Here is a 27855-nt window from a genome sequence, read left to right as displayed (position 1 = left end):
GTTCCTCGCCGGCGCTGCTGGCCCCTCTCCTGCTGAGTGCCCCCATAGCAAGCAGCTTGCTATGGGGGCACTTGAGCAGGCTTACCCCTGAGCCGCTGCTCTGTGTTCATTCACACACTGAGTGTGGCTTGGCCCCGCCCCCCTCTCCTCTCCTCATTGGTTTACTGGCTGTGATTGACGGCTCCCTCCCTCCTCTGGTGCACATTGCTGGATCGAGATGGGGCTCAAGTAAGTATTGGGGGGGGGGGTCATGGATGGCTGCTGCACACAGAAGGCTTTTTACCTTCATGCATAGAATGCATGAAGGTAAAAACTTTGAGCCTTTACAACCACTTTAGAAATCCTTTGTAAGGTAAAACCATTCCTATATACGTTTTTTTTTTTTTTTTTTTTTTTTTCCTTGCTGAACCTACCATTTTAATCTTTTTTTTTTCCCATGAGCTTTTGGCTAATAACGGCTTGGGGTCAGTCTGCCAAATACTGATATTTTAGTTCATAATAGATACTACTGTAGTACATTAATCAACCTGATAGTTTCTTATATCTTTGTCGATCTCTATTGGTGAGGTCTTTGAGTTCCTGGGTCACCTGTACACCTGCTGTGGCCATTATGAGAGGGTCTTGCTCTTCTTGTTGGATTTATAATATTATATTATGGAAAAATTTACAGGACAAACCAGAACACACAACGATGGAAGGCAGCTTTTCATATTTCACATGGACAAGAACAGTCCTAAAAATCATTGCAGGGAGATCCCACCACTGGATATTTCAATAAGAAGCCACAGGCTGATTTAGCCCCTAGGGCTCCACCATCTAAAATATCTTTTGTGTGGACTGACCATTAATTTAATATGCCTTTACATGAAAACAGTCATTAGCAGGATTCAATGTATTTAAGATATGGGATATACCGTAATTTACAATCAAGCTAAATGGGAATATAATTTGCCTCAATACTGCCTTACAGGCACAAATTATTTTTTCATTTGATTGTTCCTTTCTTGATTATTTCTGTGATTGCGTTGCATACTTTCTGCAATTCTTTTTTTTTTTTTTTTTTTATTGGACATATCTGGTGGAAGTGTCCAAAAATGACAAGAATTTTGAAAAACGCTAGCACCGTTAATACAGGATGTACGTAAAGACCCATTGGTATACTTGTTCCACAGTACCAGACATTCAATAAAACAATATGACATTGCTTACACCCCACCTATTGAATGCAGCAAAGGGGCTCATTCCAAAGCAATGGTGTTTGCAGGGAAGCCCATCAATGAAGGATTTGCTCAAGAGTGTAGAATATATTTTCCACATGGAAGAACTTTACCAAGCATATGAAGATAGGATGGGAACCGTTTTAGAAATGTGGGCTGGTTGGTTTAAACGAAAGTCGGAAACAAATGTAAAGTTAAAATGGGTTTAGGAGAAAGATGGGAAAGAAGATTAAGTGTAGGCCACAGGCAGTCGGTATGAAATAATAATAATTAAAAAAAAAAAAAAAAAAAAAAGGAGGTGATAATCCAAAACATGCATACAATGGGGTCTGGGGATTTTTTTTTTATTTTTTTTTTTTTACTTGTTTTGTTTTGTTTTGTTTCTGGGGGGGGGGGGGGGGGTGAAAATGGCTAGGGAGAGTTGTTTTCATGACCCTGATCTTTTCTTATGTCTTTAAGTTTTATATTTTTCTTTTTTAACGCAGATATTTGTGGTTCTGGTTGTTTCAAAATACCTTTACTGCATAATAAGTGCTCTTCATTTATAATGAACATAGCGCTCATATTCTTGAATGTCTTCTTCCTTTGTTTTTCAAAAAATTGATCAATTAAAAATATTTGAAAAAAAGAAGATGGCTAGGGAAAAATCAACTTGTTTAGATTTAAGAAGTGATGTTATTATGTAATTTTATGTTTTTCTTGACAAATGAAAACGAATAAAAGAGTTTAAAAAAAAAAATAGCAGTAAGACCTGTGTTTAAAAACTTTCATAAGGCTTGTACATGAAAAATTTTGTTCAATGGCTATTGGCATTTTTTTTTTTCTAGGAGAGAAACTTTCTTGGTGGACTTTTTGAATGAGAGCTCTCAGGATGACTTGTTCTTGGATAAAAGTGGTAATACTGATGAGGCGTCAGAGGACACGCCTTCTAAAGATTGCTTTGACACAGGTAGGTACTGCACCTCAACAGTAGATTGCATATACCGGGTTGGAGGCATGGGTGAAATAGGCAGCAACCCTGGGTACACTAAGAAAAATTTGCTTTCCCCTCTGCCCAAGATTCCTGTGTATGTTCCAACTTGCAGGGCACCCTCTCTCCTCTCATGTCACCACCTTCTGGTCAGGCAATAAGCTGCCCACCTACCATGTGCTGCATAATGGAGACAGGGGATGTCGCTTGTCCTTATCCAGCAGAAGGGAAGGTAAGTAAATGCCCCCAGAGCCCTTATTGCCCTTATATGTAGTAAACCTGTTATTTTGCCCAGTAACAGGTGCCACACAATATCCAAAACTAAAATTGCGTTTCGGTTAGGCTTTTAAAGTGTATGTAAACCAACAATGAGCGTTTAATTGGCCCCTTTTGGTCTCCTAAATCACTTGAAAGTGAATTTTATGGTTCAATATGTGCAAAAAAATGCTCTAAAATCTGCCAGAAATGGGAGTGAGCTTGCAAGTTCCCATTCTTTCTGCATTGTTATCAACCCGGATCAGTTCACCGCTGAACTACAGAACCTCTTTCCTATGGAAATAAGCAAAGGGGGATGTGTGCTTTAGTCTTAACATAGGACAATTTAAAAAGAAAAAAGGGGAGAGAAATGCCACTACCTAAGTGTAAAGTTTATTAAAACATATTGGTGAAATGGAAAAACAATATGCACTCAGATTTAGAAGACATTAAAAAGCATATCAATAAATCTCAGCAGATGGTGACCTTCCAGGTGGTCAATGGTTCCTAGGGGTACAAAAAAAAGGGGCGAGCAAGAGACTGAATGTATATCACATGGATGAGAACAACTTGGACTGCAGGAAAGTGTTGCAGCCCACAAAATGGCCATCGTGTGATGTGGATGGGTGCGATTTATGTATTTCGGGGTGTGGCGCCCTTTGTCAAACCATCCTGAAATGCATAACTATGCCCATTGGCATCACACATGACATCATCATGGGCATTTTGTGGGCCTACAACACTCCCCTGCTGTCCAGGTGTTCTCATCCATGTATTATACACACTAATGCCCCGTACACACGGTCGGATTTTCCGATGGAAAATGTGTGATAGGACCTTGTTGTCGGAAATTCCGACGGTGTGTAGGCTCCATCACACATTTTCCATCGGATTTTCCGACACACAAAGTTTGAGAGCAGGCTATAAAATTTTCCGACAACAAAATCCGTTGTCGGAATTTCCGATCGTGTGTACACAAATCCGACGCACAAAGTGCCACGCATGCTCAGAATAAATAAAGAGATGAAAGCTATTGGCCACTGCCCCGTTTTATAGTCCCGACGTATGTGTTTTACGTCACCGCGTTCAGAATGATCGGATTTTCCGACAACTTTGTGTGACCGTGTGTATGCAAGACAAGTTTGAGCCAACATCCGTCGGAAAAAATCCTAGGATTTTGTTGTCGGAATGTCCGATCAATGTCCGACCGTGTGTACTGGGCATCAGTCTGCTGCTTCTACTCGCCCCTCTTTTGTACCCCTAGGAACCATTGACCACCTGGAAGGTCGCAACCTGCTGGAGATTTATTGATTCACTTTTTAATGTCTTTTAAATGTGAGTGCATATTTTTCATTTCACCAATAGTTTAATATTAGGTCCTGTAGTGCTATGTATGTAAAAATGTATATAATGCATGACTGGGCAGTGACACCATAATGCAAGTGATTCACTCTGGCATCTCCTTCACTTATGTGTTTATAGCTCATATTTATTTATCAGGCATTTGCTTTTTTTCTTTCTTTTTAGATCTACCATGCCTGCAGACTAATGGCAGGATGCCTCTCTGGGCCAGGAAACTGGTAAGACCAAATGATTACTTCCATTTTTTTTATTATTATTATTATTATTATACAGAATTTATATCATGTATGATAATCTGCCTCACTTGGGCAGTAAAGTGATAGAAACAGTAAGATCAATTAAAACTGAACAACCAACACAGCTAAAAAAACACAGTGCAGTTCTGTACTCAATACATCACATTTTCTTTCTTGTTCAAGTGGCACAGAAAGTTTTACTGCTACCTACAACAGAATTGGTTACTGGCATTAAAAAAGAAAAAAAAAATCCTAGACCAACTCAGAATAACCCCTTCTACTAGCAGCATGCTTAGTTGGTTTTTAATGTTCTAGGAGGATGGATGTCTCCCTCTGCTCAGCTTTTGTAACCTGTGTTTGTCTAGAAATAATATTCCCCCATTTTAAGACTGTTCTCTACATTGCCGCAGGAGGTTTCCCCTCTGATAAGCAGCTAACTAGTACTATTGCCCTCTGCCTGAAACCTGGAACTTTAAAGTGATTTGTAAACGATCACCTTGTAAAATAACCCATTCTGTTTAACCCGCTTGCTGCCCGCCCACTGTCAAATGACGGAGGGATAGTGTGGCTGTAGTTTTGGGTGGACGTCATTTGACGTTACCCCAGAACGGCCGCGCCATGTTGCTAGGACACGGCACGACCCCGTTTTCTGTAAAGAGCCAATCGCATGGCTCTTTAACCATGTGATCAGCTGTGTCCAATCACAGCCGGTCACATGTAAACACGGAAGTACCGGTGATCGGCTCTCATTGCCTCACACTGACAGTGTGTGGTGAGGTGAGCCGATCAGCCGCATCTCCTCGCAGGGAACAGCCAGATATGTAATCAGTGCCCTGATTACAGTAAAGCCCCCCAGTGCCACCAATTGGTGCGCATTAGTGATGCCAGTCACTGCTGCCTTTCAGTGTCCATCAGTGTGGCATATTAGTGCCTCCTCATAAGTGCCGCCTATCAGTGGTGCCTCATGAGCGCCCATCAGTGAAGAAGAAAAATTACTTATTTACAAAATTTACTGACAAACTATAAAACTTTTTTAAGTAAAAAAAAATTAAAAACCCAGCAGTGCTTAACCACTTGCCGACCGCCGCACGACTATATACGTCGGCAGAATGGCACGGGCAGGCAAAAGGACTTACAGGTACGTCCTTGCCTGCCCGCGGGTGGGGGGTCCGATCGGACCCCCCCCCCCCCGGTGCCTGCGGCGGTCGGCAAATCTCCCACGGCGATCGGTGGTGAGGGGGAGGCCATCCATTCGTGGCCCCCCCCTCGCGATCGCTCCCAGCCAATGGGATCATTTCCCTGCCTCTGTATTGTACACAGAGGCAGAGGAAATGATGTCATCTCTCCTCGGCTCGGCATTTTCCGTTCCGGGCCGAGGAGAGAAGACTGTAATGTAAGTGCACAACACACACACAGTAGAACATGCCAGGCACACAAAACACCCCGATCCCCCCCCCGATCGCCCCCCGATCCCCCCCCAATCACCCCCCCCTGTCACAAACTGACACCAAGCTGTTTTTTTTTTTTTTTTTTTTCTGATTACTGATTGGTGTCAGTTTGTGACAGTTACAGTGTTAGGGCAGTGAGTGTTAGGCCCCCTTTAGGTCTAGGATACCCCCCTAACCCCCCCTAATAAAGTTTTAACCCCTTGATCACCCCCTGTCACCAGTGTCGCTAAGCGATCATTTTTCTGATCGCTGTATTAGTGTCGCTGGTGACGCTAGTTAGTGAGGTAAATATTTAGGTTCGCCGTCAGCGTTTTATAGCGACAGGGACCCCCATATACTACCGAATAAATGTTTTAACCCCTTGATTGCCCCCTAGTTAAACCTTTCACCACTGATCACTGTATAACCGTTACGGGTGACGCTGGTTAGTTTGTTTATTTTTTATAGTGTCAGGGCACCCGCCGTTTATTACCGAATAAAGATTTAGCCCCCTGATCGCCCGGCGGTGATATGCGTCGCCCCAGGCAGCGTCAGATTAGCGCCAGTACCGCTAACACCCACGCACGCAGCATACGCCTCCCTTAGTGGTATAGTATCTGTACAGATCAATATCTGATCCGATCAGATCTATACTAGCGTCCCCAGCAGTTTAGGGTTCCCAAAAACGCAGTTTTAGCGGGATCAGCCCAGATACCTGCTAGCACCTGCATTTTGCCCCTCCGCCCGGCTCGGCCCAGCCCACCCAAGTGCAGTATCGATCGATCACTGTCACTTACAAAACACTAAACGCATAACTGCAGCGTTCCAGAGTCAGGCCTGATCCCTGCAATCGCTAACAGTTTTTTTGGTAGCGTTTTGGTGAACTGGCAAGCACCAGCCCCAGGCAGCGTCAGGTTAGTGCCAGTAGCGCTAACACCCACGCACGCACCGTACACCTCCCTTAGTGGTATAGTATCTGAACTGATCAATATCTGATCTGATCCGATCAGATCTATACTGGCGTCCCCAGCAGTTTAGGGTTCCCAAAAACGCAGTGTTAGTGGGATCAGCCCAGATACCTGCTAGCACCTGCGTTTTGCCCCTCCGCCCGGCCCAGCCCACCCAAGTGCAGTATCGATCGATCACTGTCACAAAACACTAAACGCATAACTGCAGCGTTCGCAGAGTCAGGCCTGATCCCTGCGATCGCTAACAGTTTTTTTGGTAGCGTTTTGGTGAACTGGCAAGCGCCAGCGGCCTAGTACACCCCGGTCGTAGTCAAACCAGCACTGCAGTAACACTTGGTGACGTGGCGAGTCCCATAAGTGCAGTTCAAGCTGGTGAGGTGGCAAGCACAAGTAGTGTCCCGCTGCCACCAAGAAGACAAACACAGGCCCGTCGTGCCCATAATGCCCTTCCTGCTGCATTCGCCAATCCTAATTGGGAACCCACCACTTCTGCAGCGCCCGTACTTCCCCCATTCACATCCCCAACCAAATGCAGTCGGCTGCATGAGAGGCATTTTTATGTCCTCCCGAGTACCCCTACCCAACGAACCCCCCCAAAAAAGATGTTGTGTCTGCAGCAAACGCGGATATAGGCGTGACACCCGCTATTATTGTCCCTCCTGTCCTGACAATCCTGGTCTTTGCATTGGTGAATGTTTTGAACGCTACCATTCACTAGTTGAGTATTAGCGGAGGGTACAGCATTGCACAGACTAGGCACACTTTCACAGGGTCTCCCAAGATGCCATCGCATTTTGAGAGACCCGAACCTGGAACCGGTTACAGTTATAAAAGTTACAGTTACAAAAAAAGTGTAAAAAAAAAAAAAAACACAAACAAAAATATAAAATAAAAAAATAATAGTTGTCGTTTTATTGTTCTCTCTCTATTCTCTCTCTCTCTATTCTTCTGCTCTTTTTTACTGTATTCTATTCTGCAATGTTTTATTGTTATTATGTTTTATCATGTTTGCTTTTCAGGTATGCAATTTTTTATACTTTACCGTTTACTGTGCTTTATTGTTAACCATTTTTTTGTCTTCAGGTACGCCATTCACGACTTTGAGTGGTTATACCAGAATGATGCTTGCAGGTTTAGGTATCATCTTGGTATCATTCTTTTCAGCCAGCGGTCGGCTTTCATGTAAAAGCAATCCTAGCGGCTAATTAGCCTCTAGACTGCTTTTACAAACAGTGGGAGAGAATGCCCCCCCCCCCCACCGTCTTCCGTGTTTTTCTCTGGCTCTCCTGTCTCAACAGGGAACCTGAGAATGCAGCCGGTGATTCAGCCAGCTGACCATAGAGCTGATCAGAGACCAGAGTGGCTCCAAACATCTCTATGGCCTAAGAAACCGGAAGCTACGAGCATTTTATGACTTAGATTTCGCCGGATGTAAACAGCGCCATTGGGAAATTGGGGAAGCATTTTATCACACCGATCTTGGTGTGGTCAGATGCTTTGAGGGCAGAGGAGAAATCTAGGGTCTAATAGACCCCAATTTTTTCAAAAAAGAGTACCTGTCACTACCTATTGCTATCATAGGGGATATTTACATTCCCTGAGATAACAATAAAAATGATTAAAAAAAAAAAAAAATGAAAGGAACAGTTTTAAAATAAGATAAAAAAGCAAAAAAATAATAAAGAAAAAAAAAAAAAAAAAAAAAAGCACCCCTGTCCCCCCTGTTCTCGCGCTAAGGCGAACGCAAGCGTCGGTCTGGCGTCAAATGTAAACAGCAATTGCACCATGCATGTGAGGTATCACCGCGACGGTCAGATCGAGGGCAGTAATTTTAGCAGTAGACCTCCTCTGTAAATCTAAAGTGGTAACCTGTAAAGGCTTTTAAAGGCTTTTAAAAATGTATTTATTTTGGTGCCACTGCACGTTTGTGCGCAATTGTAAAGCATGTCATGTTTGGTATCCATGTACTCGGCCTAAGATCATCTTTTTTATTTCATCAAACATTTGGGCAATATAGTGTGTTTTAGTGCATTAAAATGTAAAAAAGTGTGTTTTTTCCCCAAAAAATGCGTTTGAAAAATCGCTGCGCAAATACTGTGTGAAAAAAAAAAATTAAACACCCACCATTTTAATCTGTAGGGCATTTGCTTTAAAAATATATATATAATGTGTGGGGGTTCAAAGTAATTTTCTTGCAAAAAAAAATAATTTTTTCATGTAATCAAAAAGTGTCAGAAAGGGCTTTGTCTTCAAGTGGTTAGAAGAGTGGGTGATGTGTGACATAAGCTTCTAAATGTTGTGCATAAAATGCCAGGACAGTTCAAACCCCCCCCAAATGACCCCATTTTGGAAAGTAGACACCCCAAGCTATTTGCTGAGAGGCATGTCGAGTCCATGGAATATTTTATATTGTGACACAAGTTGCGGGAAAGAGACAAATTTTTTTTTTTTTTTTTTTTTTTTTGCACAAAGTTGTCACTAAATGATATATTGCTCAAACGTGCCATGGGAATATGTGAAATTACACCCCAAAATACATTCTGTTGCTTCTCCTGAGTACGGGGATACCACATGTGTGAGACTTTTTGGGAGCCTAGCCGCGTACGGGACCCCGAAAACCAAGCACCGCCTGCAGGCTTTCTAAGGGGGTAAATTTTTGATTTCACTCTTCACTGCCTATCACAGTCTCGGAGGCCATGGAATGCCCAGATAGCACAACCCCCCCCAAATGACCCCATTTTGGAAAGTAGACACCCAAAGCTATTTGCTGAGTGGTATAGTGAGTATTTTGCAGACCTCACTTTTTGTCACAAAGTTTTGAAAATTAAAAAAAGAAAAAAAAAATTTTTTTTTTTGTCTTTCTTCATTTTCAAAAACAAATGAGAGCTGCAAAATACTCACCATGCCTCTCAGCAAATAGCTTGGGGTGTCTACTTTCCAAAATGGGGTCATTTGGGGGGGGTTTGTGCCACCTGGGCATTCCATGACCTCCGAAACTGTGATAGGCAGTGAAGAGTGAAATCAAAAATGTACGCCCTTAGAAATCCTGAAGGCGGTGATTGGTTTTCGGGGCCCCGTACGCGGCTAGGCTCCTAAAAAGTCCCACACATGTGGTATCCCCGTACTCAAGAGAAGCAGCAGAATGTATTTTGGGGTGCAATTCCACATATGCCCATGACCTGTGTGAGCAATATATCATTTAGTGACAACTTTGTGCAAAAAAATAAATAAATAAATAAATAAATAAATTGTCACTTTCCCGCAACTTGTGTCAAAATATAAAATATTCCATGGACTCAACATGCCTCTCAGCAAATAGCTTGGGGTGTCTACTTTCCAAAATGGGGTCATTTGGGGGGGGGTTTGTGCCATCTGGGCATTTTATGGCCTTCAAAACTGTGATAGGTAGTGAGGAGTAAAATCAAAAATGTACGCCCTTAGAAATCCTGAAGGCAGTGATTGGTTTTCGGGGCCCCGTATGCGGCTAGGCTCCCAAAAAGTCCCACACATGTGGTATCCCCATACTCAGGAGAAGCAGCTAAATGTATTTTGGGGTGCAATTCCACATATGCCCATGGCCTGTGTGAGCAATATATCATTTAGTGACAACTTTTTGTATTTTTTTTTTTTGTCATTATTCAATCACTTGGGACAAAAAAAATGAATATTCAATGGGCTCAAAATGCCTCTCAGCAATTTCCTTGGGGTGTCTACTTTCCAAAATGGGGTCATTTGTGGGGGTTTTGTACTGCCCTGCCATTTTAGCACCTCAAGAAACGACATAGGCAGTCATAAATTAAAGGCTGTGTAAATTCCAGAAAATGTACCCTAGTTTGTAGGCGCTATAACTTTTGCGCAAACCAATAAATATACACTTATTGACATTTTTTTTACCAAAGACATGTGGCCGAATACATTTTGGCCTAAATGTATGACTAAAATTGAGTTTATTGGATTTTTTTTAGAACAAAGTAGAAAATATCATTTTTTTTTCAAAATTTTCGGTCTTTTTCCATGTATAGCGCAAAAAATAAAAACGGCAGAGGTGATCAAATACCATCAAAAGAAAGCTCTATTTGTGGGAAGAAAAGGACGCAAATTTCGTTTGGGTAAAGCATTGCATGACCGCGCAATTAGCAGTTAAAGCGTTGCAGTGCCAAATTGTAAAAAGTGCTCTGGTCAGGAAGGGGGTAAATCCTTCCGGGGCTGAAGTGGTTAAATACCACCAAAAGAAAGCTCTATTTGTGTGAAGATAATGATAAAAAAATATTTTGGGTACAGTGTAGCATGATCGCATAATTGTCATTCAAAGTGTGACAGCGCTGAAAGCTGAAAATTGGTCTGGGAAGGAAGGGGGTGAAAGTGCCCTGTAGGCAAGCAGTTAAAATAGAAATGAAAGGGAAAACATTTCTGGATTGATATACAGGGCTTTTTTTCAGGGGGAACTTGGTGGAACTCAGTTCCACCACCTCTGGCTCAGACCCTTTGGTACCTGCTCACCACAATCACTTGTAAACACAGAAGTCTGTTTTCTGTATTTACAAGTGACAGCTCTGCACTCTGTGTGTAATGCAATCCTGGTATTTAATGCCCCTTTAAGACCCTTGTGAAATTTGACTGAACACACCAACTATTTAATGTGATTTTGGAGGGTGTGTGTAGGGGGAGGGGTTTTGTGAGGCCGTGGTTAAGTTCCAGCACCTATTGTTTGAGAAAAAAAGCCCTGGATAGATAGATAGATATATATATATATAAAAAAAAATATCCCCCCCCCCCTTTCATAAGTGATCACATTCCCTCTGTTCTCAACTGCATAAGAGCTGAGGGGAGAAGCAACCCCACACAGAGCTTCCCAGTGAATGGCTGTGCAGCGGGGGCATGTCAGGATAAGTCTGATCATTGGAGGAGAGCACACTGATTTCCCAGCATAGCTAGAGTACTGACCATGGTGTGCTCTTCTGCTTAGTGTGGTCAGTTTTTATAGGAAAGCAAAGCGACTTGCAGGAACACCAGGTATTTCACACAAAGGAAGCAATACAAAGTGAACAGGAAACTTTCTCATACATGGTACAGCAGGCACATATCAGGAATATGAACTGTTGGGGTAACAAACACTTTAACATTGCGGGACTAGCCTGGAAATAAAGTTTTGGGGAACTAGGTTCTGCTTGGAGTGCTTTCCAGAATCTGTTCCGGGAAAAAATTAGCTGTGGTGCCTTTTCTAGATCCACAGCCAATGGCATTGCCTCAACACTCGACAAAAAGAAAATAAATGTCTTGTGTTAACCAATAAACGTATTGAAACAAACGGAAGCTGCCAACACTTAAGTGTTTCCCCACATGCAATGATAGTGCAAATTTTATAAAAGTGTGGTGCTACCTTTTTTAAAGCAAAAAAAACGAGAGATCAACTCAGCTTTTTAACAACACATAATATGCTCCCATAAATTCTAAATATATAAAGGGGATGATTCAATCAAACTTATGACGGGTCTTAAACGCAGAGCTCCAATGCTAACAACAAATAAAATGAGTGCAAAGCGGCAAAAAAGATGAATTAATAAATCGACACATTCATAGAGTCCAAAAATTCAATGTATAAAAAAAGAATAGCCGTACTGGGTAAGTGGGCCCAGATCCCCAGTGCTTAACGGGAGAGAAAAAAGTGGTGTAATGTGGCAAAAATTTTTCAATAAAATCATAAATGGAGAATAGCACACAAATTGATAAATAATATGTGCAAAGGAAGTCACAAGATCTGTGACACAATGCATCAGAAGGAGCCGAGGGACATCAATTCTGGTCGCCGAGACTGGAAGCTTCATGCTTGTGATGCCCTTTATTGTGATCTTTCTATGCCGGTTTACATCAGTTATTGCTTGTGAATGAAACTGTTTTAAATTACTGCACTGTGAGGATCATTATTATAAATGAGCCCAAATCGACAGTGCTGTAATGGGAAAAAAAAGTGGTGTAATGCAGTAACAATTGATCAATAAATAATTATTTGAAAACCATAGATGGAGAATAGCACCCAAATTGATAAAGAATATCTGCAAAACAGCAAGCGATTAGATCAATAAAAGCAGCAAAAAAGTGTGTGTGTAAAATAAAAAAAATAACCCTACTGGGTAGTGAAACGCAGATCCCCAGTGCTGCAAAACAAAAAAGTGTTTAGCACACTAAAAAATGTGCAAACAGGCAATAAAAAAAATAGCAATTTCATATGTAGTGAATCCATATCCCCAATGAAACAAAAGGTAGAAATTTTGTGCAAACCGCAAAATATTAATTGCTACAATTTCCATAAAGTAAGTGCTCCAGTAATACAGTTAGAATATGTGTGGAAACGAGATCCAGTGATGATCCGGGTGTTCTTGCAAACAAAAACTCTTAATGCACTGTGATCAAACTCCCTTGCACCATCCGAGATCCACCCTGTGTGCTCTAGAAACTCTCCTTAATAGAAGACCAAACAGGTCTGACAGCGCTTACATTAAAAATGTTCCTCACAGCATCTCCTTAAATCTCATGCATAGGATAGGTCTCACAGCACTTGATATCCAGTAATTCCTCCCAATAGATTTTTAGATATCCTCCTCTCATCCGCTCATCAATGGTCATATGCAGTAAGAATAATCCTCATGGTGTAGTCATTTAAAATAACAATTTTATTCACAATCCAATAACTTACATGTAGGTAAATGTAAAAACAGCATAGGAAGATCACAATAGGATATTGCAAGCATGAAGCTTCCGATCTTTGCGGCGACCAGAAGTGACATCACCCGACTCCTTCCGATGCATTGCGTCACAGATCATGTGACTTCCTTTGCACACATTTATTATCCATTTGTGTGCTCTTCCCTATCTATGGTTTTATTGTTGCTACATTACACCATTTAAAAAAAATGTTTTTCCCACTTACCCAGTACGGCTATTCTTCTTCTTTTTTTTTTTTTTTTTTTTTTTTATATATACATTGAATTTTTGGACTGTATGAATGTGTTGATTTATTAAATCATCTTTTCTGCAGTTTTTGCTTTTGATTTGTTGTTGACATTGAAGACCTGTCAGGAATTTGACTGAATCATCCCCTTTATATATTTAGAATTTATGGGAGCACATTATGTGTTGTTGAAGAGCTAAGTTGATCTCTCATTTTTGTTGCTTTTAAAGGTAGCGCCGCACTTCTATATAATTATCACGGTTAATGCCTCAACACTTGCCCTGTCCCGAAAGGTTTTCTTGGTGCCTAGGCCACCCTGAATTTTGCTCAGTGCCATTACTCCCCATTTCCTGCCGGCTCTGCTTCATGGGTATTAAGGCTTGAGAACTGAGTGCTGATATCCTCCACTGGTTGAGTGTCACTCGCTGCCCGCTCTTTCCCGCCATTCACTGTCTAAGCATCTTCTGATTGAACTGTGTGGCACATCAACCTTCAATTTGCTCCTACTGCTACTCCAGTTATCTGAACCTCTGATAATTGACCCTCGTTTGCATTCAGCTGTCCAGGTTTCATGAGTACTTGAGGCCTTGCCCTTTCCCTGAGCCCGTGCGTTGACTATTTATATTTCGTTACAATACGTCTGATTCTAGACGGGAGGACAGTCCTGATGTACCAGAGGCCACCAGCTCACTCTTCTAATAGGTTGGGGACTGCTTGCAGTGCGCTCACCTATGGTGCAGACATCTGCAGCTTATCATGTTGTCCTCTGCTGTTACTCTCCCGTCTATGGCATCCAATTTGGATGCGTTGGGTGTAGCTGGGTCCACTGCCCTTTTTTTTTTCCTGAGGTTTTTGGTACGATCATGCAGAATTTTGAACCAAATTACCTTATTTGCTGACTCTGATCAGAAGCCATAAGCACGCTCCTGCACCTTCTCCTGCAGACTATGTATCCTGATTTGCTGCGGCTTTGGTGGCTTCTAAACATTCAGCCACAGAGACTGTCTCATTATGAGTGGCTCAAAAATCTGCCGGATGAGCTTACTACAGAAAAGTATCTACTGCTATTACTCTCAAGTAGAAGACCATTTGGCTCCTATTGATATAGTACCCTCCACTTTGAAACGAGAGGATCAGCCTGTTTCTACCACTGCTGTTTGCAGCCTTGAGCATATAGGGCCCCTAAGGCAGCAAAGACCTTTCCTTTGCGCACTTTTCCAACTATTTATGTACAAAGATTGTAAGCATTCTGATTCTGTTTGCACCTTGAAGAGTTTAATGGCTTTGAATACATTTGGTGTGGATTTAATTTAAAAGTTGTCCACCCACTTATGATGGGCTGTGGCTCGCATTATAAAGGCTAGGAGTTCACCAGCTGACCTCATTAGCACATACACACCCTGCACTCATCAACTATGTTTGCAATGCATCTCCCGCATCCCTCTACACATGCATTTGCCTGCCTTGTCAATGTGGACTGCTATGTTTGCACAGCATCCCCAGCATCTCTCCAGATGGGCCCAGGTCACATGTTAAACTCTTTGGGGCTGTGGGTTGGACACCCCTGATGTAGTTCAAGGGCCTGCCTGATTGGATACAGAGTGAATGGATATAGGCGAGTCCTCCTATTCCATAGTTTTGGTAAATCTAAAGGAAGTTGTACAGATACTGTAAGTAAGCTATAGCTTACTGAAAGCCTCACACCTTGTCATTGGTCTCTTATAAGTGCATATGTGTCGAACACTTTGACTAAAGTTCTCTCCTATAAGAAAGGTTTGATGCCCTTTTTGAGAGACCGCACCTTTTCTGATTGGCCCTAGGTGTACTTATCAAGGATGTTATTGATGGTAAAGGCACGTATCTTCCCCAGTGGAAGAAACCTAAGAAGCAGACTTCCAAGTGGTCTCCCTCTCTGCCAGCCCAGAAATGTTACCTTCATCTTTCCACTCCCATGCCTTTGTTTGGTTAGGTAGCAAATCTTGCTTCCTCTGCATAAAGGTGCTCCCCAGCTTTCCAGGGTTAGGGGACATCTGTAGACCTTTGTGGATTCTTGGACATCTTGCATTCCAGATGCTCATGTGTAAGTGGTGTGGTTTCAGGGTTACAAGCTTGAGTTTCCTTCCCTGCCCCCTCACTTTCTCCCTTCAAACCTTCCTGTGTCTCTCTCAACAGACTGTCAGATCTTCTTCAGGCTGTCTGAATCAAGGTGTTAAAGTGCAGGTTGCTTGTTTGGAATGATTCCAATGGTTTTACCTCAACTTGTTTACAGTGCCAAAATCCAAAGGGGGTTTTAGCCCCAATTTTTGAACTCGGTCTTGAATTTCTACATTTTGGTCCACCAGTTCTGTCATTGCTTTACTTACTCAGGAAGACTTTCTGGTTTCTGTGGAAATTAAGGATACTTACTTGCATATGCCATCTTTCTACTGCACCAGCTTTTCTGTGGTTATAGTGATCACTACACTACCAGTTCATGGCTCCTCCCATTCAGCCTGTTGTCGGGTGTCCACCAAGATGTTGGCTTCAGTATTGGCACTGTTGTGCTCTCATGGCATTCCTGTTGTGGGATACTTGGACAACCTCCTGTTAAAAGCACAGTCAGTAAGGGCTCTGTCAGACAACATATCTGATTGTCCTGATCTATGCCTTTCCTCCCCTAAAACATTTCTACCTTGCCTGCTTCACAGTGTTTAGACAGAGGGCATTCTGGTGATCCTTATTGCTCTGCATTGGCCCAGGCGGATGTGGTAGTTGGCCTTGTAAGACTTCTAGCAAATGCATTATGAGTCCTGCCAGACCATCCAAATTTCCTGTTCCAAGGACTGATTTGCCATCTTGCTTATCAGTCACTGGCTCTATTGACATGGGTGTTGCAGCTCAGGCTTTCCGACAGGGGCATCTCTGACTCTGTTATTTCTACAATGCTTGATGCTAGAATGTTTACTTCTTGTAAGGTCCACCATTGGATGTGAAAGGCTTACTTCACTTGCTGTGAGTCTTGGAGCTTTCACCCTAGAAACTTCACTATGGGACGACTGTTGTTCTGTCCTCAGTTGGGGTCTGGGCTAGCGTTTCGATCTCAACCCCATTAAAGGTCAAGTCGCTGCTCTTTCTGTTCTGGAGACCGTTGGCCTATCACTCTTTTAACCTTGACCTTTTGTTCGAGATCTACCATGTGGTATCCCTGTCTATTCCTCTATGACTCCATGGGAGCTGAATCCGGTTCTCTTTTGCACTTCAGAAGCTGCTGTTTTAAACCCATTGGACATAACTCTCATCTCACCCACAAAGTTTGTTTTGTTGCCCAGTGTCTAATCATACTGAAGATGAATAACTTTTATGCCCTTCAATAGTATTTAAAATAAAGGGTTTTACTTCTTCCCCCCTCCTCCTCCTTTTTTTTTTTTTTTATTTAATGATCACATTTATCATGAAGCTGCCCTAGTATTATCCCTTTACTGTCCCTTTGCAGTGTACCTTGAACTTGGAAAGGGGGAAGCAGCAGAAAAACCCTATATGTTGTGCTGCAGTACTTAGATGTGAACAAGATGCAAAGTCAAATATCCCACACAGAGCTTGGTGGGCCAGCATGCTAATAGAATATGGAAGGAGATAGCTCCTCGGTCTGCTGCTTCTCCTTTCACTGTCTAATCACAGGCTGTGGCAGGGACGAGGCCTGTACATGTTGCTTAAATGCAGCAGAAAAATATCAGGTCTTCTCCTATGTCGGACAGGGTTTATCTGACTGGCAGAGCTGTGTAAATCGCAGTACTGAATAGGCACAGATACAAATCCTTTGGCAGGTAAAAAGCTCCTGTTTGTTGGCCTGGAGTTTAGCTTAATTAGCATGCAGCATGAGACAGCAGCTCTGTTACAAATTTTCTTTATTTATTTTTTTTTATCCTGGAGTTCTGCTTGAAAACGATATCTGCCTGAAAATGGGCCTTGCTGTGTCAGTAAAACACATACATTGGATGTAAGTACTACTTGTTTCACTACAGTTTATAATTTTTTGTATTACAGCAGGGAGACCTGAATGAACCATTGATTGTCCTTTCACAAAATCACTACAAGCCTCAAGGGCGCTGGGCTCAGAGTGACAATTCAGATGTCCTTCGGAAATTCCTAAACTGTAATGATTTGAGTTACTGCGGTACCCCGTGCCAGTCAGAGAATTCCTTTCTGGAAGACACCGTAGACATGGAATGTGTGGAGCCAAGAAGTTTCCAGCACATGCTGGAGGTGAGTGGTACCAGTAAACTAGGCCTTTCATCTGGAGAAGCTGGGCTAATTGTCTTAAATAGGAATCTTCTGTTGTCCCAAGTCCCTTTTAAACTGTGCTGGAACATGGGGGATGTGACAGGCTCCCTTTCAAGCTCTTCTTGACACTATTTTGGTTATGGTTTGGAGTGCTGTCGCTGGCTAGTGGAATAGAGGCTGACTTGGAGGCTAGATGCTTTGTATGGGTTAACTGCTCATTTTCTCTAGGGGTGAACACAGCGCCTATATACATCCGATCCTTTGATCCTCCTGAAAACTGTGCTCCTCCACGTCCAGTGGTGGACTTTTCGTAACGTCTTCACGTCCAGAGCCATTCTATGGGCGTGATGTCATGAAACAGTCCACTGCACAAGACCGCGGTAACAGTCTTGCACTGGGAGGATCAGAGTATTAGGCGAGTATATCTTAGCTCTCCGAACACCTAGACCAAAATGAGCCGTTGACCCGTGCAGTGCTGACACAGCTCCACTGTTTGAGAGTCACATCGTTAAAATGGGCCTAAAACAGTGTGGCAATGTAGGTGCCGTGTTGTACCTACAATTATCTATTTGCAGGTTTTCAGATTGAGCCCTGTAATGCCTGCTTGGATCTTGGGCCTAGACTTTGAGATTAATCTCTGCCCATTATCAATAAATGCTCTCACCCAGGCCACATACTGCCCACCAACAATGGGAGAAGATGTCCATTGCAGTGACTAGGGTGAGCACTGACATGGCAGTCCAAGAAGAGAGCCTTGTGTGAACGAAGTCTGACAAAGTTAGCTGATATATACATACTGTATGTGCACATTATGGGGGGGGGGGGGTTGGGTAGCAGAATTTTAATTAGGTTCTACTTACAACACTGAAACCTTTTAAAATTTTTCTAGGCCAAACCACTTCAAAATGGAAAGTTGTGTTCTTTTTTTTTTTTGTTTTTTTTTGTTTTTTTTTTGTTTTTTTTACAGTTCTCCTCCCTTTTTTATGCAGCAAACTGTATACATATGTAGCATGTAAATGCATTCCAAATAGAAATAATGTAACTGGTTCACATTTATGTGCTGTAGTTTGATGTGAAAGGGAAACTGACCTTGGGCCCATTCAAGCCTGAGTATTTGTGTTGGCTTGCATGGTGCATAGTACATGGAACAGTGTGAACACAGCCTTGAAGTGCTAAAACCATTTTATCTTTCAGCTTTTTATTTCCCAAACTACTAAAAAAAAAAAAAAAAAAGTGGAGCTGGAGTTATTTTTTTGCTGGAGAACTGGTAGTTGTATAGAAGATTTCTCTAGCTAAATCTTTACAGTACTCTGTGGATATACTCAGGGGGGCACGGGTGCTTATAGAAGCTTTGGGTACTGCTACAGCAATCTAAGACAAATTTTTTAAAGTTATTGGAAAACTTAAATACTTTGTCTCTCAGCAATCCGAGGAAAAAAATGAGGACCATAGCAATACAACATTTATCATGGATATGTCTGCCGCTCTAGAAGAAATAGATGCTCGTTCCAATGATTCGAATGGTATATACTATCCTTCATCTCTGCAGACCTCCCAGCAGGAGGAAAGGTAAAGTAAAGTGAACACTGTACTTACAGGATGCAATTATCATACGTACTCTATTTCTGCTATGGGATCACAGCTGAACACAGCAGCTTACATAGTTACATAGTAGGTGAGGTTGAAAAAAGACACAAGTCCATCAAGTCCAACCTATGTGTGTGATTATGTGTCAGTATTACATATCCCTGTATGTTGCGGTCAGTCAGGTGATTATCTAATAGTTTCTTGAAGCTATCAATGCTCCCCGCTGAGACCACCGCCTGTGGAAGGGAATTCCACATCCTTGCCGCTCTTACAGTAAAGAACCCTCTACGTAGTTTAAGGTTAAACCTCTTTTCTTCTAATTTTAATGAGTGGCCGTGAGTCTTATTAAACTCTCTTCTGCGAAAAAGTTTTATCCCTATTGTGGGGTCACCAGTACAGTATTTGTATATTGAAATCATATCCCCTCTCAAGCGTCTCTTCTCCAGAGAGAATAAGTTCAGTGCTCTCAACCTTTCCTTATAACTAAGATCCTCCAGACCCTTTATTAGCTTTGTTGCCCTTCTTTGTACTCGCTCCATTTCCAGTACATCCTTCCTGAGGACTGGTGCCCAGAACTGGACAGCATACTCCAGGTGCGGCCGGACCAGAGTCTTGTAGAGTGGGAGACTTATCGTTTTATCTCTGGAGTTAATCCCCTTTTTAAACTTGGTTTAAGATTTTTTTAATTGTAATACATTAAAGAAGTCTTTCTCAACCTCTGCAACAAAGAGGAACCCTTGAAATAACTTTCCAGTCTCGGGGAACCCCTGCTAAAAATGACTAGATCTACAACTCATGATACATTATTTTGATGGTCAGTGGGAAGAATGTTCCTTACACTTGTGGTCATTGTGAAGAATTCCCCCTTACAGATGGCTAAAAAGATCAATGATGTCAGTGGGAACTTATCTGAGAGACAAAAAATTGCTCCTTTCTCAAGAAACCCGTTTGCAACCTCTGGAGGAACCCTGGGGTTCCATGAAACTCTGTATTAATAATAAGAATTATTATTATTATTATTATTATTATTATTATTATTATTCCATTAGATGCATTTTTCCTAAATGCAAGCATTTATAAGTCCCTGAATTGGCCTTGGTATCAGCCTCTTGCAGTCCCTTAGAGCAGCGGTCCCCAAACTTTTTGGCACAGAGGAGCGGCTGCATGGATGAAAATTGTGCCAAGGCCCGGGGAACGCGTGGGGGGGGGGGGGGGTAAGCAATTTTTCACAGGCAGTTGGGGGAATAGTTGGCGCTTCAATCATCACCATGGTTGATATGGTGTCAGGATTGAAGCACATTATTTCTATTTCATTGTAATATAAAATGAAATGGTTCAACTCATCATAATGCAGAATCAGTATGTCACTTGCTACGTCGTCTACCACCAGATGAGGAATGTCACTTGCCACCTCGTCTACCAATGCCACCAGATGGGGATTGTCACTGCATTGGTGGCAGCATTGGTCCATTTAGCACAGAGGCCGGCCTCTGTGCAGTGGTCGTTTGAGTGAGGGCCGAAGAGCGGTGATGCGGGGCGGGCAGAGAAATGTAATCTCTGCTCGCCAGCGCACTTCTCTCATTCCCCCCTCTGCTCGCCTGTCTGATCCCCCCGGCTCTCCTCTGTGCACCAGCGGCCTGGCTGCAGATAGGCACGGGCCCAGTGGTTGGGGACTGCTGCCTTAGAGATTACACTGGGAGAATGAGAAGCCATACAAGCAGTCAGTTGTGTTGTAGCGCTCATGTGCTGCTAAGGGACCTGCTGTGATGAGATAATCAGTTTGCTACTTCTCCTTTCACCGTCCAGTCACAAGCTTGGGGAGAGAGAAGACCTGTAGGTGTCAAGCTGGCTATACATGAAATGCTGATTCTCGTACAGAAATTCAAAGTGGGTGGCCCTGTCTGCACCTTCCTGCCTGATATCCTTCTGAACATTGAAGAAGCCAGGTGGAAAATTGTCTACCGCAGCTGCATCCATTTAGATGCAGGCACTGCTTTGGTATTCTGACAATTGCAGGTGATGGCTATCGGAATACAATAGCCAGCAGAGCAGAACTCCATCTATGCTGTTCAATGTAACAAGTGAAGTCTTATGCCGCGTACACACGGTCGGACTTTTCGTCTACAAAAGTCCAACGGACGCCGACGGACTAAAGCTGGCTGGTAATCCGATCGTGTGTGGGCTTCTCCGGACTTTCAGCAGACTTTTTCAGCCTCAAATCCGACGGACTTTAGATTTGAAACATGCTTCAAATCTTTACGTCGTAACTACGACGGACCCCGAAATCCGCTCGTCTGTGTGCTAGTCCGACGGACAAAAACCCATGCTAGGGCAGCTATTGGCTACTGGCTATGAACTTCCTTATTTTAGTCCGGTGTACGTCATCACGTACGAATCCGTCGGACTTTTGTGTGGTCGTGTGTAGGCAAGTCCGTTCGTTAGAAAGTCTGCTGCAAGTCCGCCGAAAGTCCGCAGGAAGTCTGTCGGACAGGCTGTCGGACTTTTGTAGACGAAAAGTCCGACCGTGTGTACGCGGCATTACAGTGTGTGGCCAGATTTACATAACTTGCAGGAGAGGAAAATTGGGTCTTCTGCCCCGATTTTTTTAAACTTTAGGCCCAAATGACAGAAGTAAAAAATGTTTGGCAGGTACAGCTGCTCCAATATATGTATTCTATATGTGCATTTAGCTGTTCGTCTTGAATTCAGCCTTAAAGCATATGTCAAGGCAAAATAAGAACATTTTGTACATCGCTGCAAAACGTGCACCTGTCTCTGTGGTTATATCCCTTTTAAAACAAATTGCACAAGTACAGAAAAATAACTGTTGATGTGCTAGAAATGTAGTATGATCGTACCTTCTTTGACATGACACCACAGTATGGGGGGGTATTTATCAAATCTGGAGCATCTTGTTCAGTTGTGGTCTTTTTCACGTGGCATGCTCTGCCCCATTCAGCAGGGGATCTGTGAGCAGAGTAACCAATTGTCTTCAAACTGTCATTTCTACAGTGCAGACATCTAAACAAAAAAAGGATTTTGAAAGTTTTCTAGGAGCAAAAAATAACATTTTCTTCTTGGCGTGCCTTCATAACATGAACCCCTTGTATGTAGTCCTATTTTACTTACATGCATATAATTGTGTGTTTTTTTTTTTTTGTTTGTTTCCACATAGTGACTTTGCTGTTGAAGAGCACACCTTTGATAAAGGACATGACACCAACACTAATGAACTGTTATCAGGCTGTGACCAAGGTAATACTCCAATTACTTAGTCTAGTGCTAACCAGTTCTATAAGAAAATGATCAATTGTACATTCTCTTCCCTTATTTTATTCATTATTTTATTTAATTGAATTAAATGTGTGTGTGTGTGTGTGTGTCAAGGCTACATTGTCACAGAGAACCTGTGCTGACTGTTCCCTCAACAGAAGATCCTTCTATGTGTCCCAAAATGGGATTGTCCTGAGAGCACAGCTGGGCTAGCATCTTGGTGAACACCTGAGGTGCAGAATGGCAGCGCCACAAACAAAGATCAAGGGACTCACTGCAATGTGTAGAAAATGTTTATACCCTGAAAATATAAAGGGACATGCAGGAATGAGTCATTAATGTCCACAGAAGTCAGGAAGTCTCCTTGATAAAGGGAGATGACAGACTAGGTGGATTCCTATGGAAGTTCTCACTTTACATAAGCACATTCAGTGCTTTTATTATCTAAGATAAGGAAAATGCTCTCTGAGTTTGGGAACTGCACACAAGTTTGAGTAAAACCCCTGTAACCCTTTATGCTGAGGTAGATTTGTTTGAGCTGCAGAGCTTGTGGGGTGGCCTGGGAGCCAAACTTTGGTTTGGCCTTGGTAGATTATACAGTGGGAATGAAGTAATGAAAAGGGTTTTTAACCTCCAAAAAAAGCACCTGTAGGACCAGCACAGGATAACCCCTCTTAATAAAGCTTCAGATATGTAGGAAGCATTACTGAGAACTTGATCATTAGCACAAAAGGTTTAGACCTGTGTCCTTCAATGTACTGAAAGAAAGGAGTACATAAACAAAAAAAAAAAAGTATGTATGTATTACTAAAAATTTGAGTTTTCCAATTTTTGACAGATGAGGACTCACGGACTTCTGGTAATTCCTCTGACCTGGAAGGGAGTGATGTTGATGAGAATTTACAACCGGAGAGTGCAGAAGAGTCCTTCATTCAGAAGCATTTTGACACCTTAACAGATGCACTTGCAGAAGGTGATTAAGCATTCGATTGCTGTACATGTGATTGTTTTTTGAGGTGGGAATGAGAGGTGAAAACAGAGGTGGCTCTGTACATCTTTCTGAACAAGGGGGGCCTTTTTTTGTAAATGGGTAATTTTTGTTTTTTGTAAAGAAATGCAACTTTTAAATGGCCCCAAGCCAAAATGTTGGATAAAGGTGTCAGTTTATGAAACTGATCAGCGGTGATCCCGAGGATCACTGCTGATCAGTCCATTAACGGTTTATGAAACGGAGGGGATCGGGGGAGAACATGTTCTCTGCCGATCATCTCCACACACTGAGAAGCTGTCAATGACTGAAACGGACACGTTTTATATATATATATATATATATATATATATATATATATATATATATATATATATATATATATATATATATATATATATGTATGTGTGTGTGTGTGTGTGTGTGTGTGTGTGTGTGTGTGTGTATATATATATATATATATATATATATATATATATATATATATATATATATATATATATATATATATATATATATATATATAATAGTTATATATTTATATATATATATATATAATAGTTATATATTTATATATATAATAGATATATATAACAAAAACTTCTTCCTTCTTCCTTTTTCGTATTGTATACGGCTGGAAAAATGTCCTATCCCTTCTTGCCCTAATGACTCTTCCCTCTTCCACTTCACCGTAAGAAAATCTAATCTTTTGATCAAACATCACAGGACATGGGGTACTTCATGTTCATGACTACTTGGGTTTTCTGACACCTTCAGGTGAATGGATACTGGCAAAAGAAAAAAAAGGCAAGATGCCCTGCTCAGTAAACCAAAATCCTAGTTCCAAATAAACCATTCCAGACAACTGCACACCCATAGAAATTCATATATACGCGTTCGGCACATCACGGATCTGGTGGACAGATTACTGGGAGGGGCTGGAGAAGACCCAGCTGTCATGGTGCACGTTGGCACCAATGGCAAAGTCAGAGGCAGATGGAGCGTCCTAAAAAACGATTTTAGGGACTTGGGAGCTAAATTAAGGAGGGGTTTGGGTTCCTGGAGAACTGGGCCGACTTCTTAGTAGGTCACCAGTACTATAGAGGGAACGGACTGCATCTAAATGAGGGTGCAGATGTGCTTGGAGTAAAGATGGCGAAAAAGTTATAGGGGTTTTTAAACTAGGCGACGGGGGTGGGGGGGGGGGGTCCAGAGGTAGAGATAGTCAACGTGGAACATAGTCCAGAGGGTAGTATTGGGGGCATTAGTGGTAGGTTGGCTAAAGCACATAAACCCAAGGTAAGTATAGTAACAAGTCCTAGTTGCAACCTCAGAACACCCAATAAGAGGATAGTATGCGACCGGTCTAAACTATGTTAATCAATGCCAGGAGCCTGGCGAACAAGATGGGTGAACTAGAGATACTGTTGTACGAGGAGGATTTTGATTTTGTGGGAATTTCAGAGACTCGGTTCAACAGCTCTCATGATTGGCTGGCAACCATTCAAGGGTATACCCTTTATTGCAGGGATGGAGAGGGTAAAAAAGGGGGAGGGATATGCCTGTATATCAAGAATAATGTACAAGTGAATGTGAGAGATGACATCACTAAGGGAGCTAGAGAGGAGGTGGAATCCTTATGGGTAGAGCTCCAAAGGGATGAAGCTAAGGTGAAAATAATACTGGGAGTATGCTATAGGCCCCCTAACCTGAGGGAGGAGGGGGAGACAGACCTCCTATCAGAAGTTGGATTAGCAGCAAAGATGGGAAGTGTCATCATAATGGGGTATTTTAATTATCCAGACATAGACTGGGCGGAGGGAACCACGCATTCGTCTAAGGCTCGCCAGTTCCTAAATTTCTTGCAGGACAATTTCATGCGTCAGATGATAGACACACCAACTAGAAATAAAGCGTTACCGGATCTACTGTTTACCAAGAATAAAGACCTGATCACGAATGTGGAAGTATGAGGCAATTTAGGAAACGGCGATCACAGGTCAATTGGCTTCAGTATAAATCGCACAAATGGGAAACCTAAGGGTAATACAAAAACACTGAATTTCAAAAGAGCAAACTTCCCTAAACTACGAACCTTGCTAGAAGATATAAATTGGGATAAAATCTTAGGAACAAAGAACACGGAGGAGAGATGGGTTCACTTTAAGAGCATATTAAATAAGGGCATTAGCCAGTGCATCCCATTGGGTATTAAATTTAAAAGAGGGAACAAAAGTCCTGGATGGCTTAATGCCAATGTAAAAATGCATATAAAAGCAAAAGAGAAGGCCTTCAAAAAATACAAGATTGAGGGATCCTCATCAGCATTCAGACTTTATAAAGAATGCAACAAGAAATGTAAGGGTGCAATAAGGACGGCTAAGATAGAACATGAGAAGACATAGTGTAGGAGAGCAAAAAAAATCCCAAGAAATTCTTTATGTAAACCGTAAAAAAGGGAGGACAGACCATATTGGCCCCATAAAGAATGAGAAAGGACATCTGGTTACAAAGAATGTGGAGATGGCTAAGATATTGAATTTATTCTTCTCCTCAGTCTTCACAAGGGAATTGGGGGGGCTTCAGTAACCAAAACTGCAGTGTTTATCCTCGTGACACATCACAGGAAGGATCCTCATGGTTAAGAGGACAGAATTAGAATTAGACTTGGGAAACTTAACATTAATAAATCACCGGGACCAGATGGCTTGCACCCGAGGGTACTTGGGGAACTCAGTCAAGTAATTGTCAGACTATTGTTCCTAATTTTTACCGACAGTCTGACTGGAATGGTACCAGCGGATTGGAGAAAAGCCAATGTAGTACCAATATTTAAAAAGGGTCAAAATAAATTCCTGGGAATTACAGACCAATTAGCCTAACATCAATAGTATGCAACCTCTTAGAGGGGATAAGGGACTATATACAAGATTTCAGTAATGAAACCGGTATCATTAGCAGTAATCAGTGTGGATTCATGAAGAATCGTTCTTGCCAAACTAATCTATTAACCTTCTATGAGGTGAGTTGCCATCTACATAAAGGAAGGCACGTAGATGTGGTGTATCTAGATTTTACAAAGGCATTTGACACCGTTCCCCATAAATGTTTACTGTACAAAATAAGGTCCGTTGGCATGGACCATAGGGTGAGTACATTGATTGAAAACTGGCTACAAGAGCGAGTTCAGAGGGTGGTGATAAACAGGGAATACTCTGAATGGTCAGGGGTGGGTAGTGGGGTCCCACAGGGTTCTGTACTAGGACCAATCCTATTTAATTTGTTCATAAACGACCTGGAGGATGGGGTAAACAGTTGAATCTCTGAATTTGCGGATGATGCTAAGCAGGGCAGTAACTTCTCCGCAGGATATGGAAACCTTGCAAGAATATCTGAACAAATTAATGGGGTGGGCAATTACATGGCAAATGAGGTTTAATGTAGAAAAATGTAAAATAATGCATTTGGGTGGCAAAAATATGAATGCAATCTATACACTGGGGGGAGAACCTCTGGGGGAATCTAGGATAGAAGAGGACCTGGGGGTCCTAGTAAATGATAGGCTTGGCAATGGCATGCAATGCCAAGCTGCTGGTAACAAAGGAAACAGAATATTGGCATGCATTAAAAAGGTATTAACTCCAGGTATAAAGCGATAATTTTCCCACTCTACAAGACTCTGGTCCGGTCACACCTGGAGTATGCTGTCCAGTTCTGGGCACCAGTTCTTGGGAAGGATGTACTGGAAATGGAGCAAGTACAAGGAAGGGCAACAAAGCTAATAAAGGGCCTGGAGGATATTAGTTATGAAGAAAGGTTGCGAGCACTGAAATTATTCTCTGGAGAAGAGACGCTTGAGGGGGGGATATGGTTTCAATTTACAAATGGCATACTAGTGACCCCACAATAGGGATAAAACTTTTTCGTGAAAGGGAGTTTTAACAAGACACGTGGCCGCTCATTTAAAATTGGAAGAAAAGAGGTTTAACCTTAAACTTCGTAAAGGGTTCTTTACTGTAAGAACGGCAAGGATTTGGAATTCCCTTCCACAGGTGGTGGTCTCAGCGGGGAGCATCGATTAGTTTTTTTTAAACTATTAGATAAGTACTTGAACGACCGAAACATACAGGGATATACAATGTAATACTGACTTATAATCACACACATAGGATGGACTTGTGTCTTTTTTCAACCTCACCTACTATGTATAAGAAACAGTACATAAAAGCACCACTTATGCAATTGTGGGGAGGGAGGGATGGACGGTTCAGGTGTTTCACACTGCTTTCTCAAAACTCAGGTTTTACTCGAGAGATTAAAGTATAATTCTACCACTTTACAAAACTCTGGTTCTTGAGTATGC

The 27855-nt window shown here is 42.1% G+C and overlaps 1 protein-coding gene across 1 annotated transcript in view; it reads left to right on the top strand.

Moving 5' to 3' along the window:
- WDR62 (WD repeat domain 62) overlaps window positions 1–27855 on the top strand; it is a 107958-nt gene that overhangs the window by 59242 nt on the left and 20861 nt on the right. Inside the window, exons 20-25 of the mRNA XM_073598821.1 lie at window positions 2045–2166; window positions 3970–4022; window positions 17408–17626; window positions 19068–19213; window positions 22407–22486; window positions 23343–23477. Of these exons, the coding sequence (XP_073454922.1) occupies window positions 2045–2166; window positions 3970–4022; window positions 17408–17626; window positions 19068–19213; window positions 22407–22486; window positions 23343–23477 (755 nt within the window). The remainder of the gene's footprint in view (window positions 1–2044; window positions 2167–3969; window positions 4023–17407; window positions 17627–19067; window positions 19214–22406; window positions 22487–23342; window positions 23478–27855) is intronic.

Source organism: Aquarana catesbeiana, linkage group LG09 (assembly GCF_042186555.1).
Source record: "Aquarana catesbeiana isolate 2022-GZ linkage group LG09, ASM4218655v1, whole genome shotgun sequence".
Taxonomy (NCBI): Eukaryota; Metazoa; Chordata; class Amphibia; order Anura; family Ranidae; genus Aquarana; species Aquarana catesbeiana.
Note: the sequence above shows the minus strand (reverse complement) of the source record. Positions and strands in the feature narration are given on the sequence as shown.